This window comes from Myotis daubentonii, chromosome 1 (assembly GCF_963259705.1).
Source record: "Myotis daubentonii chromosome 1, mMyoDau2.1, whole genome shotgun sequence".
Taxonomy (NCBI): domain Eukaryota; kingdom Metazoa; phylum Chordata; class Mammalia; order Chiroptera; family Vespertilionidae; genus Myotis; species Myotis daubentonii.
In genome coordinates, this window is record NC_081840.1 from 43504754 (window position 1) to 43522479 (window position 17726).

General features: G+C 42.5%; 1 protein-coding gene across 1 annotated transcript in view; it reads right to left on the reverse strand.

Annotated features, from left to right (window-relative positions):
* The window catches only part of IQCH (IQ motif containing H), a 198818-nt gene that overhangs the window by 39860 nt on the left and 141232 nt on the right, over positions 1-17726 (reverse strand). Inside the window, exons 16-17 of the mRNA XM_059697431.1 lie at positions 16712-16832; positions 11412-11698 (exon numbers count right to left, since the gene is read on the reverse strand). Of these exons, the coding sequence (XP_059553414.1) occupies positions 11412-11698; positions 16712-16832 (408 nt within the window). The remainder of the gene's footprint in view (positions 1-11411; positions 11699-16711; positions 16833-17726) is intronic.

The window sequence follows — 17726 nt, forward strand, 5'->3', positions numbered from 1 at the left end:
GACACGCTGTAAACACACAAACGTGGAGAACCTTCTGGTCTTTCTTAGCATTAGCAGGGAGCCTCTTCCTCTCCCCCAGCTGCTGCCCCCTGTGCGGCTGTGGCACCTGCTGAAAAGTACAGGATGCAGGTGAATGCCAGATCGGCTCCTCCTGAGACCTCAGAGTCCAGAGTTTCATTCAGAGAGAGCAAGAATCTCCATGATGAGAGTGGGCATCTGAAGTCTTGGGCGAGGTGAGATGTAGACAGAGGAACTGGGTCTATTATATACTATGTACATCAACCAAAGTCCTATCCAAGAGTTGATGCTTAGGCTTGTGTTCAATTTTCTGAAGGTCAAAATTTACAAGGTAAGGGGTTAACCAAACGTTTAAGGACAGTCACACAAGGTAATACTGTATACAGGCAAAGTTGGCCACTAGATTACCTGCACTATCCGTGTTAAGAAACAAAATTGTAATTGTCACTATGAAATTTGTTGTCATCACCGCCTTTGTGTTTATTATAAAAGTCATTACCGCCACCATCATTATTATTTTTTGTATATTACAGGTCTGTTTCATCGACGCAAAGATGCAGCCCTTTTAAAGGGACAGGTCTTTTCCGTTAATGCTTCAAAACCCTTGGGATCTATTTTCCTTTCCCTAAGTATTAACTTGTGATTAACAGTGTGCCTCTTATAGCATTAGAAACACTGAATAATAGCCACTTCTGTTTATACCAGAGGCTTATTAAATTTTAATTTAGACATACACTGTTAACTTCCTTATATATAAATAAAACACCTTCCCTAAAGAGAAAAAGTAAATCTCATCGAGCTCCCTCAGCGAATACCTTGTACATCTTGAAAACCGAGATAGGGAGATCTTGCAAATGAGAGTACTAGAGGGGGACTCAGAGAGAACTATTCATTTATTCATTTACTACATATTTATTGCGGATCTATTATATACTAGACATGGTGATAGGTGCTGAGTATACAGCATTGAATAAGAAGGAATTATGATATTTCTGTAGACCTTGGTTTTCCACTCTCTGAAATAAATGTATTCATTTTTGATGCTTATATATCACTTTATGATTATGAAAATGCTCACTGAGTTTTAAAAATAATGCTAATTCAATTCAGATTCCACTCACAGTTTGAGAACCTGCTGAGGGCTCGGGTGACAGCTTTCCATGTGATTATGCCATTTGATTTAATAAGAGCAGCACCTTATATCTGCTCAGCCTCTCAGAACATCCTGTGGGAAGGAGGGCAGGAATTCACCATTTGTCAATGAAAAAACCAGGCTCAGCGAGGTCCAGTGAGTTGTCAGAAGTATCACAACTGGTAAGTGGAAAGGCTGGGGCCCGAATCCATTACCAATCATGGTGAAAATATTTTCAACTATCTCATTTTTTAAAATTCTAGGCTGATAAATTTTTATTTAGACATTCTTATTTTTTATATTTATTTATTACATTGATTGGGGTGACATTGGTCAACATGAACATATAGGTTTTAGGTGTGGGTTTCTATGTTAAAAGACCTGTATATTGCATGGTATGCCCACCACCCAAAGTGAAATCTTCTCTTGTCACCTCATATTAGGCCCCCTTCTCCTCCCACCCCCTTCCCTCTGGCAACCATCACACTGCTGTTTGTGTTCATGTTTCAATTTTATATCACACACATGAGTGAAATCATATACAGTGGGGCCTTGACTTACAAGTTTAATTCGTTCCGTGACGGAGCTCGTAACTCAAATTACTCGTATGTCAAATCAACAGTGAACGAGTGAGACATGTGATGTTGGGCTGATGTTGTGGCGTTCACTGTGACGTTCGCTGTGCCAACTAGTGGTGGGGTATCTGAAGCTGGCTCGTAACCCGAATTTTAGCTCGCAACTCAAAGCCAAAAATCGGCCGAGAGACGGCTCGTATCTCGAAAAACTCGTTAGTCGGGACACTCGTAAGTGAAGGCCCCACTGTAGTTCTTAGCTTTTCCTGACTGACTTATTTCACTTAGCATGATGTTCTCAAGATCCATCCATTCATGTTGTTGCAAATGGTGCTATTGCATCCTTTCTTATGGCTGAGTAGTATTCCATTGTGTATATGTACCACATCTTTTTCTTTTTTTAAAATATATTTTTATTGATTTCAAAGAGAAAGGGAGAGGGAGAGAGAGATAGAAACATAAGTGTTGAGAGAAAATCATGGGTCGGCTGCCTCCTGCACACCTCCTACTGGGGATCCAGCCCACAACCCGGGCATGGGCCCTTGACCGGAATCGAACCCAGGACCCTTCAATCTGCAGGCCAACGCTCTATCCACTGAGCCAAACCAGCTAAGGTGTGCCACATCTTCTTTATCCAGTCCTCTAATGTGGGGCACTTTGTTTGTTTCCATGTCTTGGCCACGTGAATAATGTTGCAATGAACACGGGGGTGCATATCTTTGCGAATACATGATTTCGAGGTTTTCAGGTATATGCCCAGGAGAGGAATTGCTGGGTCATTTGGTAGGTCTATTCTTAATTTTTTTGAGAAATTGCCAGATGGCTTTCCATAGTGGATGTTCCAGTCTGCATTCCCACCAGCAGTAGATGAGGGGTCCCTTTTTTCCACAACCTTTCCACCACTTGTCATTGCTTGTCTTGTTGATAATGGCCACTCCAACAGGTGTGAGGTGGTACCTCATTGTAGTGTTGATTTGCATTTCCCCAATTGCCAGTGAGATTGAACATCTTTTCATATATCTATTGGCTGTTTGTATGCCTTCTTGGGAGAGGTGTATTTTCAGATCCTCTGCCCACTTTTTGATTGGGTTGTTTGTTTGGTGTTGAGTTTTATGAGTATTTAAAAATATATATATATATATATATATATATATATATATATATATATATACACACACACACATATGAAATTAAACCTTTGTCAGAGTTACTGTTTGCAAATTTCATCTCCCTTCTGGTTGGCTGCCTCTAACTTTTGTCATTAGTTTCTTTTGCTGTGGAGTAGTTTTTTGGTTTGACATAGTTCCATTCATTTATTTTTGTCTAGGCACTCTGAGAATCAGGTTTCAGAATATATTGAGATTCTGTGCTATACATGGAGGTCTACATTTTTGTCTTTCCTCACAGTTTGTACTTTGTAACCAGTCTCATTTCCTTTTGTATCCAGGAAGAGCCATCACTGCTAACCGCCTGCTGCTGTTTTTTTCTATCTAAGCTCTTTTCTAACCTTTTCATGTTTTGTTTTGTTTTTAAGACAACAGCATCAATGCTCATAACGGAGATAGTTATTTCAAAAGTTCACACTGTCTAAAAACAAATACATTTTTAACCTGGGAATTTCAACAGAAAGCATCTTTGCCAATCGGTTTGGTGAATTTTACATAAAGAAAAGGAGCTGGGGAATGATATACAGATGCATAATTACATGATATAAATCAGATATGATGTTTGTAAGACTTAGATAATAATTTTACCCATGTGTGATTTGACCTTTTCTACCACCACCCTTCACAGCATCTTTCCTTCTTACCCTCCTTCCAATCCTATTTTTCAGCTCAAATGTCACCTCTTCTGTAAATATCTTTCTTGATTGTTCCAGACAGAAGGTAGTTAAGGCAACATTTCCGTTTTAATGTCTCTTTTTATTGTCCTATGTAGTTGTCACTTAAGCTTTTTCTTGTAATTCACTTTTTAAGTCTGTCTCCCCAAATAGATGTGAGCTCCCTAAGGGCAGGCACCAAGGACACCTTTTGCATCATTGCAACCCTCTAGCACCTACCATAATGTCTTGTTTATAATAGATGCTCAATAAACACTTGTTCTTTCTTTGAGAATTTCCCAGAAGTGAATAAGTAAGCTCAACAGATCTGGATCTTCTAGAATTTTCAAAAGTCTATCAATCAACTGGCTATCACATGACTGACTATCATTGTGGTAGACATCATGAAGAGGTAAAAAAAAAATTTTAAGGTCCAGGGCTTTCTAGAGGATTTAGAAATCTCAGGGAGGCAACATTTATGCCTAAGAACCAGGAAGAAGACAACAACTGGGTGCATGTGTATCAAATGAAATTGGATGAGGGATGTGAAATGAGCTTCCACATGACAGGGAACATGTCTTATTGAATCTCTAACCCCTCGGCGTCCAGCATGGAGTGGAGTAGGCTCTTGGAAAATATTTGTTCAGTGATCATGTCAGTCTCTCCTGAAGGCCTTTGGTCGGTGCTGCACGGCCCTCCTGGAACCCACTAGATACATCCAGGACACACCGGGGTTTGGCAATAGGTGTGCCACTCCTTGTGTAAGGGCGGGATCCCTTTGCAGTAACAGGAGGCAGGGCCCTCCTTCCATCTCACCTGGGAAGTCAGATCTCCAACCTGGCTGCCTTGTATCTGCACGGAATGTCCCCGTCCCTGGGATGCTGGGATCTTGGACCTAAGTGCACTGGCAGGAGTGGCTTTGTGCTATGCTCTGACGAGTTCCATTTCCCAGGACTGGCCCTTTTCCTCTTATTCCCAAGAGACCCTGGGTCCTGCCCAGTGATTCCAATATTGAAAGCTTACATTTCCCAAACCGTTCCTCCATGTGCCACCCTAGAACCACACTCTCATCTCCTCAGGTCTGGACAGAATTTCCCACGCTCTTGGCTGGAGCCGATTCATAATTGTGGGCCCACCCTTGGCGCACCTCTGTTATTTTATCTGCCTTTCTTTGGACCTGGTCCCTCTGCTCTTACCATGCCAGCACGGTAAGCTGCAGGGACAGAGAGCGAGAATTTGAGATGGATGCCGTCACCTCAGTTTCTGCCTCCCAAATCTACCGCAAGACATGTTTGTATGTAAGACCATGTATGTGAAAGTGCTTTGTAAGTTATAACATCCTATACAAATTTATGATTTTCATTATTCAGTTTTTTTCTGATTACTAATATAATGCATGCTTACTTTGAAAATGCAAATGCAGAAAACCCAAAGCTCTCTGTATTGGTTTCCTATTGCTGCTGTAACAAATCGCCATAAACTTAGTGGCTTAAATGGTCACATGTCAGAAGTCTCCCTGGGCTAAAATCAAGGTGTCAGGAGGGCATCATTCCTTCTAAGGGCTCTAGAGTAGAATGTGCTTCCTTGCCGCGTCCAGCTTCTAGAGGCTGTCTGCTTCCATTGGCTCATTGTCGCTGCCTCCATTTCCAAAGCCAGCAGGACCCCGTGACTGCATTGGCCAGCGGGATAATCCAGGGTCATCTTCAGTCTCAACAGCCTGAAGTCAGCCACACGTACATGCTGGCATTTATGGTAACATTCACAGGTGGCAGGGGTTAGGATATGGACATCATTTGAGTGGGGGGAGTATTACTCTGCCTACCACACCCTCAGTCCTCCAATGCAGAAATAATCATTTGTAACATCTCTTATTTCTTTGTGCGCTGCATACATTTGTTTTTTCTTTTTATAAAATTATATATATGTATATATTTAGTGTCTCAGAAAAGTATACACATACTTTGAGTAATTATAAAGGCAAGGCTTATTAAAATACATTTCATTTTGAAAATTGAGCTATCAGCTGTGTATAGTATACATATACATACAGTGTGTATACATTTTGGGGGGACACACATTATACATACAATTTTATATATTGTTTTATAATCTGTTTTACCCTTTCAATATTCCATAAACAGTTTCCTGTTAGATATTCTTTAAAACTTGAGTTTTACTGTTTTTATAGCATTCGGTTCTATTGATCTATCATAATTTGCTTAATGAATTCTCTATTATTGGAATCTGGAGTATTTAGAAATTTTTACTATCCTTAATAATGCTGAGATTAACATATGTGTACATAAATCTTTGTGATTATTTTCTTGTGCTATTTCTAAAAAGTAGACTCTAACTATTATCAAATTTTGAATGTAAAAAAATAAGTACTATGAAAATATTATTGGGATAAATAATTTTTGAACTGGAAGGTTCTTCAGAAGTCAAATAAGCTCACCTACTCATTTCACAGCAGAGAAAACTGGAGCTGAGAGAAAGAAAGTGAGAAGCTCAAGGTAATACAGTCCTTTAGAAAAAAACTAGAGCCGACTATTTGAAACTTTACTATGAGAAAGAATGTTACAAATAAACTTAAAATGCAAATGACAGGGTTCAGTATCCACGCACAGGAGACTCAGGTGGGGCCCTTTAGTGGCAGGTGAAGAAGACAGCAGGCTTGGTTGGGAGATTAGTTGTTTACATTGAACAAATAAATACATTGATTGTGCAAATAAGCAAACATACTGAGGAAAAAGAGACAACGGTTTATCACTTTTGGAAAAGGTATTTATTTTTAAGTATGGAAAAGGGGATGTCTAGAATCTTGAGGTGTTAGATTGGAATTAGAGATATTGGCAGGAATGCATGGTCTGAAAATATATACACTAATAGAGGCTTGTCAAATTGAGATCAGCACAATTTTAAAGCTATGACATTAGGTGACAACTAGAATAATAAAAGCAAAGAATTAAATAAACAGAAAAATATATACATTGATAGATATAGAAATAGTCGTAGAAGCATAATATATCTATGTCTGTGTGTGTATTGCGCATATATTATCTATTTCTTGCTTTGTCTACTGGAAGAGACCGGAAGCAATGACACTCCAGAAGCAATGAGAGCGCTGAGAGCTCAGACCTTAATACTGTCTTCCACTAGAAGGACCCAAGGCTCTTAGGCTGGCACTAGGTCTGGGTCAGGGGAAGTGGAAGATAAGCCTAAAACATCTCGTTGTGTTAGAAAGTAAGACAGTGCTCAGAGAATAATGGGAACACACCAAAGGAACACAAGAGCCACCCCGAAGGGTCTCCCACTAGCCAAATCTGGGACAATTTGAACCTCAAAATGATGAAAGTACGTAATGCGGTTGCCTAAAGAGAGTAGAAACTCATGAGTTCCAACTGTTATAAATACATACATGCATACACATATACACAATCCATGCATGCTTACATACACACATGTACACATACATAAATGAAAGATGGAGAAGAAAAAGCTCTTCCACGCAGTAAATTGTCAATGAATAAATGTAGAATGAAGTATGGAAATAAAAAATTACAGTGGGACTACATCAAACTAAAAAGTTGTTGCACAGCAAAGGAAACCATCAACAAAATGAAAAGACAACCCACTGAATAGGAGAACACACTCACCAATGAAACATCTGATAATGGGTTAACATCCAAAATTTATGAAGAACTTATACAACTCAACACCAAAAACCCCAAACAATCCAATTAAGTAATGGGCAAAGGACCTGAATAGACACTTCTCCAAAGAGGACATATGGATGGCCAAGTGACCTACAAAAAGTTGTTTAATGTCACTAATCATCAGAGAAATGCAAGTTAAAGCCACAATGAGATGTCACCTCATACCTGTCAGATTGGCTATTATCAATAAATCAACAAACAACAAGTGTTGGAAGAAAGGGAACCTTTGTGCACTGTTGGTGGGAATGCCGACTGGTGCACCCACTGTGGAAAGCAGTGTGGAGTCACCTCAAAAAGTTAAAAATGGAACTGCCTTATGACCCAGCTATTCCACTTCTGGGGATTTATCCGAAGAAACCCAAAACACTACTTTGAAAGAATACATGCACCCCTACGTTCATTGCAGCATTATTTACAATAGCCAAGCTTTGGAAGCAGCCCACGTGCCCCTCAGTAGATGAGTAGAGAAAAAAAGCTGTGGTGCATTTACACAATGGAATACAACTCGGCCATAAAAAGGGAAATTTTGCCTTTTTGCAACTGCATGGATGGACCTGGAGAATATTGCACCAAGTGAAATACACTAGGCAGAGAAAGGCAAATACCATATGGTTTCACTTATATGCAGAATCTAATGAACAATATAAACTAACAAACAAAATAGAAATAGGCCCAGAGGAACAGAGAACAGACTGACAGCTGTCAGAGGGGAGAGGGGTTGGGGAGATGAGTTAAAACAGTGAAGGGATTGAGCAAAAAACAACAACAAAAAAACCAACAATAACAAAACAAACAAACAAAAAACCCCCATAGACACAGACAACAGTATGGTGATTACCAGAGGGAAAGGAGCGGGGAGGTAGAAGAGTGTAAAGTGGGGATAAGTGGTGATGGAAGGAGACTTGACTTGGGGTGGTGAACACACAATGTACAGATGATGTGTTATACACTTGAAATCTTTGTTCTTTTATTAAGCAATGCCACCCCAATAAATTCAATAAAATTTTTTTAAAAGTAAATTGCCACCATCATAGTGGTGGCTGACTCAGGAGAAAGTTGGCAATGGGTACTAAGTTTCGCAGGTGGGAATTTGATGAGGAATAAGATATTGGTATACTCTTGGAATACCTTTCCACAAATATTACTTTGTAAAGTAACCAACTACAAAAGCAAAAGTTACAAAATCAATAAATTACAAAGGGAGAATTATGATTTTTATGGTGGAGAAACATAGCTAAAAAAAAAAGAGAGAGAGAGAGAGAGAAAAGCCACAGATGACAATCTGGGAGAAGATACTTGCAATATGTATAACCATCAAAGGGTAATAGTTCCTTATATATAAAGAGCTTGTACAAATCAGCATTTATATTATAGTTCAATTTAAAAGGAGCAAAATATATGATAAGGCAATAAAGACAATATATATAAATGGCCAACAGACATATGAAAAGGTGTTCATTATCAATAATAATCAAAGAAATACTGAGGAAAACAAGATGACATTTTCCTCCTGTTAGACTGGCAAAAAAAAGAAGAGGTTGATAGTATGCCAGTCTCTTCATTGGCACCACAATGCCTGCCAATTAGAAAAGAAACTAAGGTGCTTTCTGAAGTGACACTGTTTGCAAAATGGCTAGAAAATACTCGAGTAATTTTGCAAGCACATACATATACTACACAGAGAGCTAACCTACTTCCCTCGCCAATGTAGAAACACCCTTGATGTACTTCCTGAGAACTTCCTCCACTGTGCTGTTGAAAATTGTAACCCAAATGGCTGTATACTCAAGTATTAACAGGAAGGAATGAGAAATCATATCGCGATAAAACCCGAGAACCCTGGGCTAATATTTATCTGTCCCATACATCAACTGATGTCTGAGCTCTTTCTCTAAAAGCCTTGGCACCACCATCCAGCATCTGCTAGAGTACCCTCTAAATTGTTCATTAATTCATTCTTTCAAAAAATATTTACTGGACGCCCACTTTGTTCCCGGGCAGAGATTGTGCTAAGAATTGAGTAGGGAGTTAAAAGAGACACAGTACATCTCCTCAGAGAGCTTATGTTCCACAGGAGGAGACAGCTTTAATCAGATCATCATGGAAACACGTTTAAAATTGTAACTATGGTAAGTAGTGTGAAGGAGAGGTACATGATGATGTGAGAACCTAAATCAGGTGAGTTTGGCTTTGTCAGGGAAGACTCCCCTAAGAAAGCGTGGCTTGCGCTGAAATATAATGAATGGGAACGGGGGTTAACTAGGTAAAGAAGAAAAGGCAAGAGCATTCAGGTGGAGGGGCAGCATGTGTAAAGGCCCTGAGGCAGAAGGTGGTATGATGACTAAGGGGAGCAGAGAGGGGCTGATGTGGTTGAAAAAAGAGAGAAATAGCCCTGACAGGTTTGGCTCAGTGGATAGAGCATGGGCCTGCGGACTCAAGGGTCCCAGGTTTGATTCCGGTCAAGGGCATGTACCTTGGTTGCGGGCACATCCCCAGTAGGGGGTGTGCAGGAGGCAGCTGATTGATGTTTCTAACTCTCTATCCCTCTCTCTTCCTCTCTGTAAAAAAATAAATAAAATATTTTTTAAAAAAAAGAGAGAAATAGAGAGGGAGTAATTGTGAGGAAAGATGGGCACATGGGACCAGTTAAGTGAAGGGTGGAATCGTTATCCCAGAACCACAGAAGGGTGGGTCACCCAGGGACAGGACCCGCTCACTGCCATGTGCAATTCTCCCTGTACCAAATGCAAAGAAATAAAAACCACAAGTTAACTAGCCCCATAGTTCCAACCTCCCTCCTGCCCCAAAGATGGCAGGTTTAATCCTTGTTTCTCAATACAAACATTAGGGGACGGCAGCATCCCCTCTCCCTCCCCCCAGCACCCCCCCCCCCCCCCCCCCGCCGCCTACTTCCCTGCCACTCAGCTCTTCCACCAGAGGCGCTGTTTCTTTGCTCCCTCCTCCCAGGGTAGATTATTTCTGAATGCCCTTTAGTTGTCCTTTACTCTCTCAACGTGTGGACCTGAGAAAGGAGTGTAAAACCAATGGAGGGCTTAGGAAGGCACATGGAAAATGATTACTGGACAAGCCAAAAACTGCCCAAACATAAACTCGCACTTTGAAACCATCATTGGACTGAAACGGATAATCATGAACCTGAGAATAATGAATAGAAAACAACTACAGTGCATTTACAATGTTGGATGGCCAGAGTATCTCGGGAGAGGGAGGGCAGGAGGCCTTTTCATCCTTTAGACAGAGGTCTGGTCACCCATCACTAACCGAGGAGGAACTGAACATTTAAAAACAAATCCTGTGAAGTAGTAGTGAATTTAGACATTGTAATCCAGAAAGTTATACGTCAGAGCCACACATGTCCACATGAGGATCTTCCAGATGAAATATTGAATATAGAAAAGCATGTTATAGAATAACAACATATAGGATGTTCTGAACTATAAAAAGTTGTGCAACTGTATACTATATATTGGTAATCAATGTGCAGCAAAAGCATACAGATGTTGAAAGAAATCAAAGTCCTAAATGTGAGACAGTGGCCACCTCTGGGAGGAGGAAAGGCCACACGAGGAGGACTGGCAAGGAGTACCTAGGACTGGAGTGGTATTGGCACCATTTTATTTCTTAAGCTGGGTCTGGACACATACTATTAATTATATTATTATTTAAATCTTTTTATATTTATAAAATATTTTCCAACACATTTTTTTTAGAAGAAAACATTGACAACCCAAGTTTCCGGTGAATTACTAAGAAAAGGAACAGACACAAGGACTCAACTCCTTTCTGATGATTGACGTTCTATTTAAAAATAGATTCTGGACAGGTTCAATCCCTAGGTGGCATAAAATAAACTCATGGTAAGACGCAGAGAATTACGGCCCGATCAACAGAGCTATGTGGCATGAGCTGTGGTCATTTAGACGCCAACTGTACCCAAATGAGAAGACCCTGTATTTCCAGACATAAAGCCCTGTCTCACATGGATTGACACAGACCCTGTGGGTGCTGAATTACCGTCAGCTCAGCCGGTGAGCAGTGAATCTTAGAAGCTCCCTTCCATGCCCAGTTGCATGGGTGTAAACAGTGTGGAGTCTACATATTTTAGAAGTTCATGTGGCATCAAGTCGACTTACCTTCTGTTCCATGGAGCTTGGGTCAATAAAGGTCACCAGGTCTATAGAAAAGTAACCGACCACATTTCTCAGTTTACAAGCTTTTCCAATTTGGAGGCACAAAGAAATGAGAACTTGGGAGTTCACTGAGGCCTGAGGCATGGTGGTACCGGAGGAGATGAAGGGGCCCTCTGCGTGCAACTGGTCCCCCGTGGACAGCACTCTGATTTCTCCGTTGGGCTCTATGAGCATGTCCACCGTCAGGTTGGTGACACTTTCCACAGGTGGGTATGCTTCGACCACACCTCCTGGTGGGAAAAGCATGGAGTAGGTGAAAGGATTTGCTCCCTGGACTGAGCCCACTTAGAGCAGAAGGAAAGAGGCCAGGCCTCGGCAGATGGACTGGGTCTCAGGTTGTGCATCTGCCGTGTCTTGGGAGACTTTGGGCAAGTAGCTTCAATTCTCTGAACTTCCTTTCCCTCACCTCTACAATGGGTGTAATAAAACCAACTGACCAGGTTGTTGTGAGTCTTAGAGGACGCGGTGTTTACAGTATGTAGCCCAATGGTTGGCATACAGAAGGGCTCAATGGATGGAAGTTTTCTGATCATACTAAGGGGAGACACCGTATGCCCATTCATTATATAAATGATGAATCTAAGACCAATAGGCAGATGCCTTAGAGGCAATTAGCTGCTCATGGCCCACAGTTCATACCTTGATGACTAGTGCTCTTTCTGTCCAACTGCACTGCTTTGTGAAGTTTTGACAGGGCTTTTATCAGGTGTAAGAGAACACTGGCCATCATGTCGGCCAAAGGACTCCTATTGAAAGTCAGTTGTAAATCATTTTTGAAAATGCAGAGCCAGGAGATGCTGCCATTCTTGAGGGACAGGTTGTGCCTCCTCCTTGCTGATAATGAGAGCTTTATAATTTACTAAAGGCCTGGTGCATGAAATTTGTGCACTGGGGGTGGGGGGTGTCCTTCAGCCCAGCCTGCACCCTCTCCAATCTGGGACCCCTTGGGGGATGTCCAACTGCCAGTTTAGGTCCAATCCCTGTGGGATTAGGCCTAAACCGGCAGTCAGACATCCCTCTCACAATCTGGGACTGCTGGCTCCCAACTGCTCGCCTGCCTGCCTGCATGATTGCCCCTAACCGCTTCTGCCTGCCAGCCTGATCACCCCCTAACCACTCCCCTGCCAGCCTGATTGACGCCTAACTGCTCCCTTGCCAGCCTGATCACCCCCAACTGCCCTCCCCTGCAGGCCTGGTCACCCCCAACTGTCCCCTGCAGACCCTCTTGTGGTGGCCATCTTGTGACCACTTGGGGGTGGCCATCTTTGACCACATGGGGGCGGCCATCTTGTGTGAGGATGTGATGGTCAATTTGCATATTAGCTCTTTATTATATAGGATCATATTTACCTTTTGCTCTGCATAACAAAAATCACAAATTTGATGCTTAATCACAGCAACAATATTAGCCCCAGCTAATTTTGTGGGCTAGCCCAGTGGTGTTCACAAATATCACATGGCCCTGACTTTCTGTTTTTTAGGCCTTAATGTAAGTCTTACTGTAGATATCCCATTTGTAGAAAACAATTTTAAACATTACTTGTAAAGAATTAGATGATGTAATTTAAAAATCAAAACAGCTAAGCGTTCCCTAGACATGGTGGGCTCAGGAGCCTGACAGTATGAAGATAAACTTGGTCTGTTATTTCACAAACATGCTGGGAGGTGACCTCTGCCCACAGGCTTTGAGCAGCATCCATGGTGAAATCCTGAGACTTTAGTGGTTCTTAAATGCAGCCATCTGTTATTTTATACAAAGGCACTTTCCTTACATTTCTAGAAATGTTGTTGGAACTGGCCCTAAAGAAGGCTGAGTTTTAGAAGGAAAATGGACTTATTTTTTTGGTTGGTTTGAGATATGCTTTTCTTCAAATGAGGGCTACTAGGGTGTGCTGTACCTGAATGCCAGCTGTTGGGGAGTTAGCAAGGTTGACTCAATAAAACAACAACAAAATCCACACACAAAAAACAAAAAAAAACACCTCATTGAGTCTCTCTGATTTAGATAACTTTATGGCTTTAGCTGTCGCCTACATTTCGAAAGACAGGGCTTCAGTAGAAACACATTGTCCTATATACCTACATGATTACTTTAAATTTTTACTTCAAAGTAGCTTATTAGTATGGTCCTCTCAGCATCATGACCACAATGTTTTCACTGTTAATTTTGTTCCTTTCAAAGCAATTAATTCCCTTTTAAAATTAAAAAGGTATTGCCTTTGATATAATCCTATGGCAATGCAGGAATCAAATTTGTAGGACATTTTGTGGCCATAAGCACACTTGAGAGAGCAGAAATGAAATGAGCCAGGCAATGGTGGGAGGTGGTGGGTGGTGGCCTGAGGGTCAGAAAGCCTGGGGGACAGACTTGTTCAATCAGTGAACCTTTACTAGGCCTGATGCATGCACTAGGCTCAGAGCTGGGCAGAGGTTTGAAAACACATGACTTACTAGAACGGTTTTTTTGAGATGTGCTAACATGGTAGGATCTCGCTGTGTTCCCTTTCACATGGAGTAGTGATTTTACCCAAGTCACTTCTTAGCTTTGAGCCTGTTTCTTCATCTATAAAATTGGTTCTTTGATATACCTAGTTCTACCTCTCATAAATAGGCACTGTTTATAATATGGCTGAAAGAAAGACAAGGAAGGAAGGAAGGGAGGGAGGGAAAGAGAGAGGGAGGGAGGAAGAAAGAAAGGAAGGAAGGAAGGGAGGGAGGAAGAAAAAGAGAGAAAAAGACTGAAAGGATAGAGATGAACAGAGAGTCAGGTGAAGCCTAAACTTGTGGTTATACATCTCCGAGGAGACGAGACAGGGGCTGGGAACACTCTTTCTAATCTGCAAAGATCACATGAAAATACATAGATTAAAGGAAGGTTTGTGGGCTGACCTTGGACGATCTGGGAACTTCCTAATATCCTGTCCTGGATGGACCTGGAAAACTTCACGTCTGTCTTTCTGTTCTAACTTAAAAAGGATCCCTTATTCTTTTTTTTTTTAAATCCTCACCTAATGATATGCTTTCATTGCATTGAGAGAGAGAAGGGGGCGGGGGGGGGGGGGTGGTGGGACATCGATTGCCTCTGTACTCAATCTGACCTGGGATTGAATTTGTAATCTTTTGGTGTATGGGACAACGCTCCAACCGACTGAGCCACCTGGCCAGGGCAAGAAACCCTTATTCTTTTTGTTGTTGTTGTTAATCCTTAGCTGAGAATATTTTTCCATTGATTTTTTAGAGAGAGTGGAAGGGAGGGGGAGAGATAGGGAAACATCGTTGTGAGAGAGACACATCAAGTGGTTGCCTCCCTGGACTGGGGAGGGGATGAAGTCTGCAACTGAGGTAAAGTGCCCTTGACTGGCATAGAACCTGAGACCCTTCAGTTCTCAGGGCCAAAGCTCAATCTACTGAGCCAAACCGCACAGGGCAAGAATCCCTTATTCTTGACCATTTTCTTTTGTTGTTGTCATCGGTACCTTGTTTTCTTCTAGTTATGCTTGGGGTTGACTTTTAGTTTGGTCTTTCTGTCAGTGGGTACATGGAAATTTGTGGAATTATAGACATGTAGATTTGAGAGAACACTGGGCATCATGCAGCAATATCTCCCCCACCCGGGAAAACCCTTTTCAACATTCTTGTTATATGGCTGGCCATCCAACCCCTTGCTTAAATAATTCATTAGCTGTGTTGGCTAAGCTGTCCCATCCCACCCTGCCCAGCCAGTGTATTCCAACAACCAACAGGTCTCGATGCTCTCCACACACTGAGCCAAGAGGTGTTCCTTGATAAATATACCCACCGGCTCTGGGCTCTGGCCAACATTCCTGGAGCAACACAGGCATGGCCTTTTGTTGACTCTATTACATAACAACAGAGTGGGTTGGGGCAAGGTCGCTGATCTCTTGTACTGCAGTTTCCCCCTCTATAACACAGGGTGATAATGGTACCCACCTCATAAGGTTATTAGGAAGACCAAATGAATTAATATACATATACTTAGAATAGCGCCTGGCACATTATATGCACCATTGGTGCTTATTAGGCGATCATCACTGCTATTAGCATGACTGCGCTGTTGCTGCTGCTGCTGTTACCATATAATATTACAGTATTATGATATTATTACATATTGATGTTAATATAATAGTATCACCTGATGGTGGTGAATAGATGAAAAGGTATCTTCTGTAGTCGGTTACACTAGCCTTCTCTTTTCATTCATGTGGGTAAGCATATAAGAATATCTGCCCGAAGCTGTAACCTCCTAGGGAGTAAGCGGCACTGCATGGGTGTCTCTGGGTGTAACACTCCCACAGGGATCTCTGCCACTGGGGATAAATATCATTTGCTTCATTCATTCCCTCATTCAGGGGCCTCCTAATGTCCTTAGAAAATGAGGATGAGTTAGGAGGAGGAGGATGAAAGGAATGGAAGCTGCCTTTGTTCCCGAACTGTAGAGGATCCTTATTTAGCAAGTAGAGGCCAGGTGCACGAAATTCTTGCAGGGGGTGGGGGAGCCCTCAGCCTGGCCTGCACCCTCTCACAATCCAGCACTGCTGGCTCCTGCCTGCCTGCCTGATTGCCCCTAACCACTTGCTTGCCTGCCTGCCTGCCTGATCACCCCTAACCGCCTCTGCCTTGGCCCCCGCTGCAGCGACTTCATCCGGAAGGATGTCTGGAAGGATGTCCGGAAGGTCGTTCGGCTGTCCGGTCTAATTAGCATATTATGCTTTTATTATTATAGATTCTACCTTCACAGGAGGAGGTGAGACCATTTTTACCCTCCCAGGAAACAGGAGGAAACTGACATTTATTTCCCATTGCAGGTAGAATCCTGCACATCTGTTTCGCTGACTCCTCCCACCAACTCTGTGAAGTAGGTGAGTGCAGAAACCCGGCCTCTGAGGGTTTAAGAACTTTGCTCCTGGTGGTGGTGAGATCCAGATCCAGGTCATGGGGTCGCAACGCCCACCTGTCAGGAGAAGTCTGTGGTGCCATAAAGGGCTGCGGTCCTGATCTGCGCCTGCCACGCTTGGCGCGCTCAGTTCCTATTTACTTAAGGGGCCGAGCCCAAGATAAACATTTAGGCCAAGTTTAAAAGAGGGAAAGCATCTGCTGTTGGAGCCCTTTTCCAAACCAACACAAGAGATGCGAGGTGTTTAAATGGGCCCCAGGTTGACCCAGAACTAGAACTCAAGGTTGTGGAAACGGGTGCTCGATAGAAACTTTACAGTCTTATTTACCTTGACTGAGAAGTGTGGAGAGGAATTTCCTCCACGTGGGGAAGCGTTTCTCATTGACTGGCTGAGCGTGCTGTGCTAAAAGGCCCGCCAGCTCCTCGGAGATCTTCATCAAAGCTGGCTCCTGCAGAAACAAATTAAATAGAACCACAAGCAATTTTACTACAGAAATGAAAACTGCTTGTGGAGTGATTAAAAACCAGGCCTCCAACAGGCAAAAAAAAATGTGGTTACTGTTTACCCAGAGTCAGAAAGCCATTTTGAAAAGTTTCTCTATTTTCCCAGCCACTTCCATTTTCATATTTCAAAGTGATGTGGCCCCTCAATGTTGCTGCTCACGTGCCTGTTGTCCCTGAAAGGCAGCCTCTGTCTGCGTAGCAGGCAATCCGGGTTTCCGCCCACAGCTGCCTGACCAGCTGTTGTCCTTGGGCAATGTGTCTCCCCACTCGGGGCCTCAGTTTCTCATTCTGTAAAATCAGATCGTTTAGACCTGAATGTTTTCACTCTACGACTCTACCAGGGCTGACCTGGGAGAAATTAGAGTGGGGAGGGGCTTTCTTGGGTACCTCCATCTCTTTAAGCTGTGCCCCCTCTCCCCTGGTGGGGGGCTTCCATGTAACCATGTGAACAAAACCTTAAGCTTTGGGCTGACACCGTAAATGTGGGGCGTTAGGTGGGGGCAGGTTGGAAGAGAGGTGAGGGGGGCTGGCCCCAGTTCCCCATATTCCCCATTGGTCACAGCTTCAGTTGACTAGACGTGAGACTGGCCTCCTAGGATCAGAAAACAATCTCAAACTACAGAGCCTCCTGTCAAAATGAAAGCAGTGGGAAACCCTCTTATGCATAAGAAGCTTGGCTTTTTGATATAAAAAGCTTTGGTTTGCCAGGACAGTTTTTTTTTTTAAATAATCTTAGGCTGTCCAAACATTTTCAAAGAGAAGAGACTATCTAAACATTTTCAAATGCAAGCCATCTTTAGATTTCACTGCTGCATGAAGTAGGGCAGGGCTGAAGATGT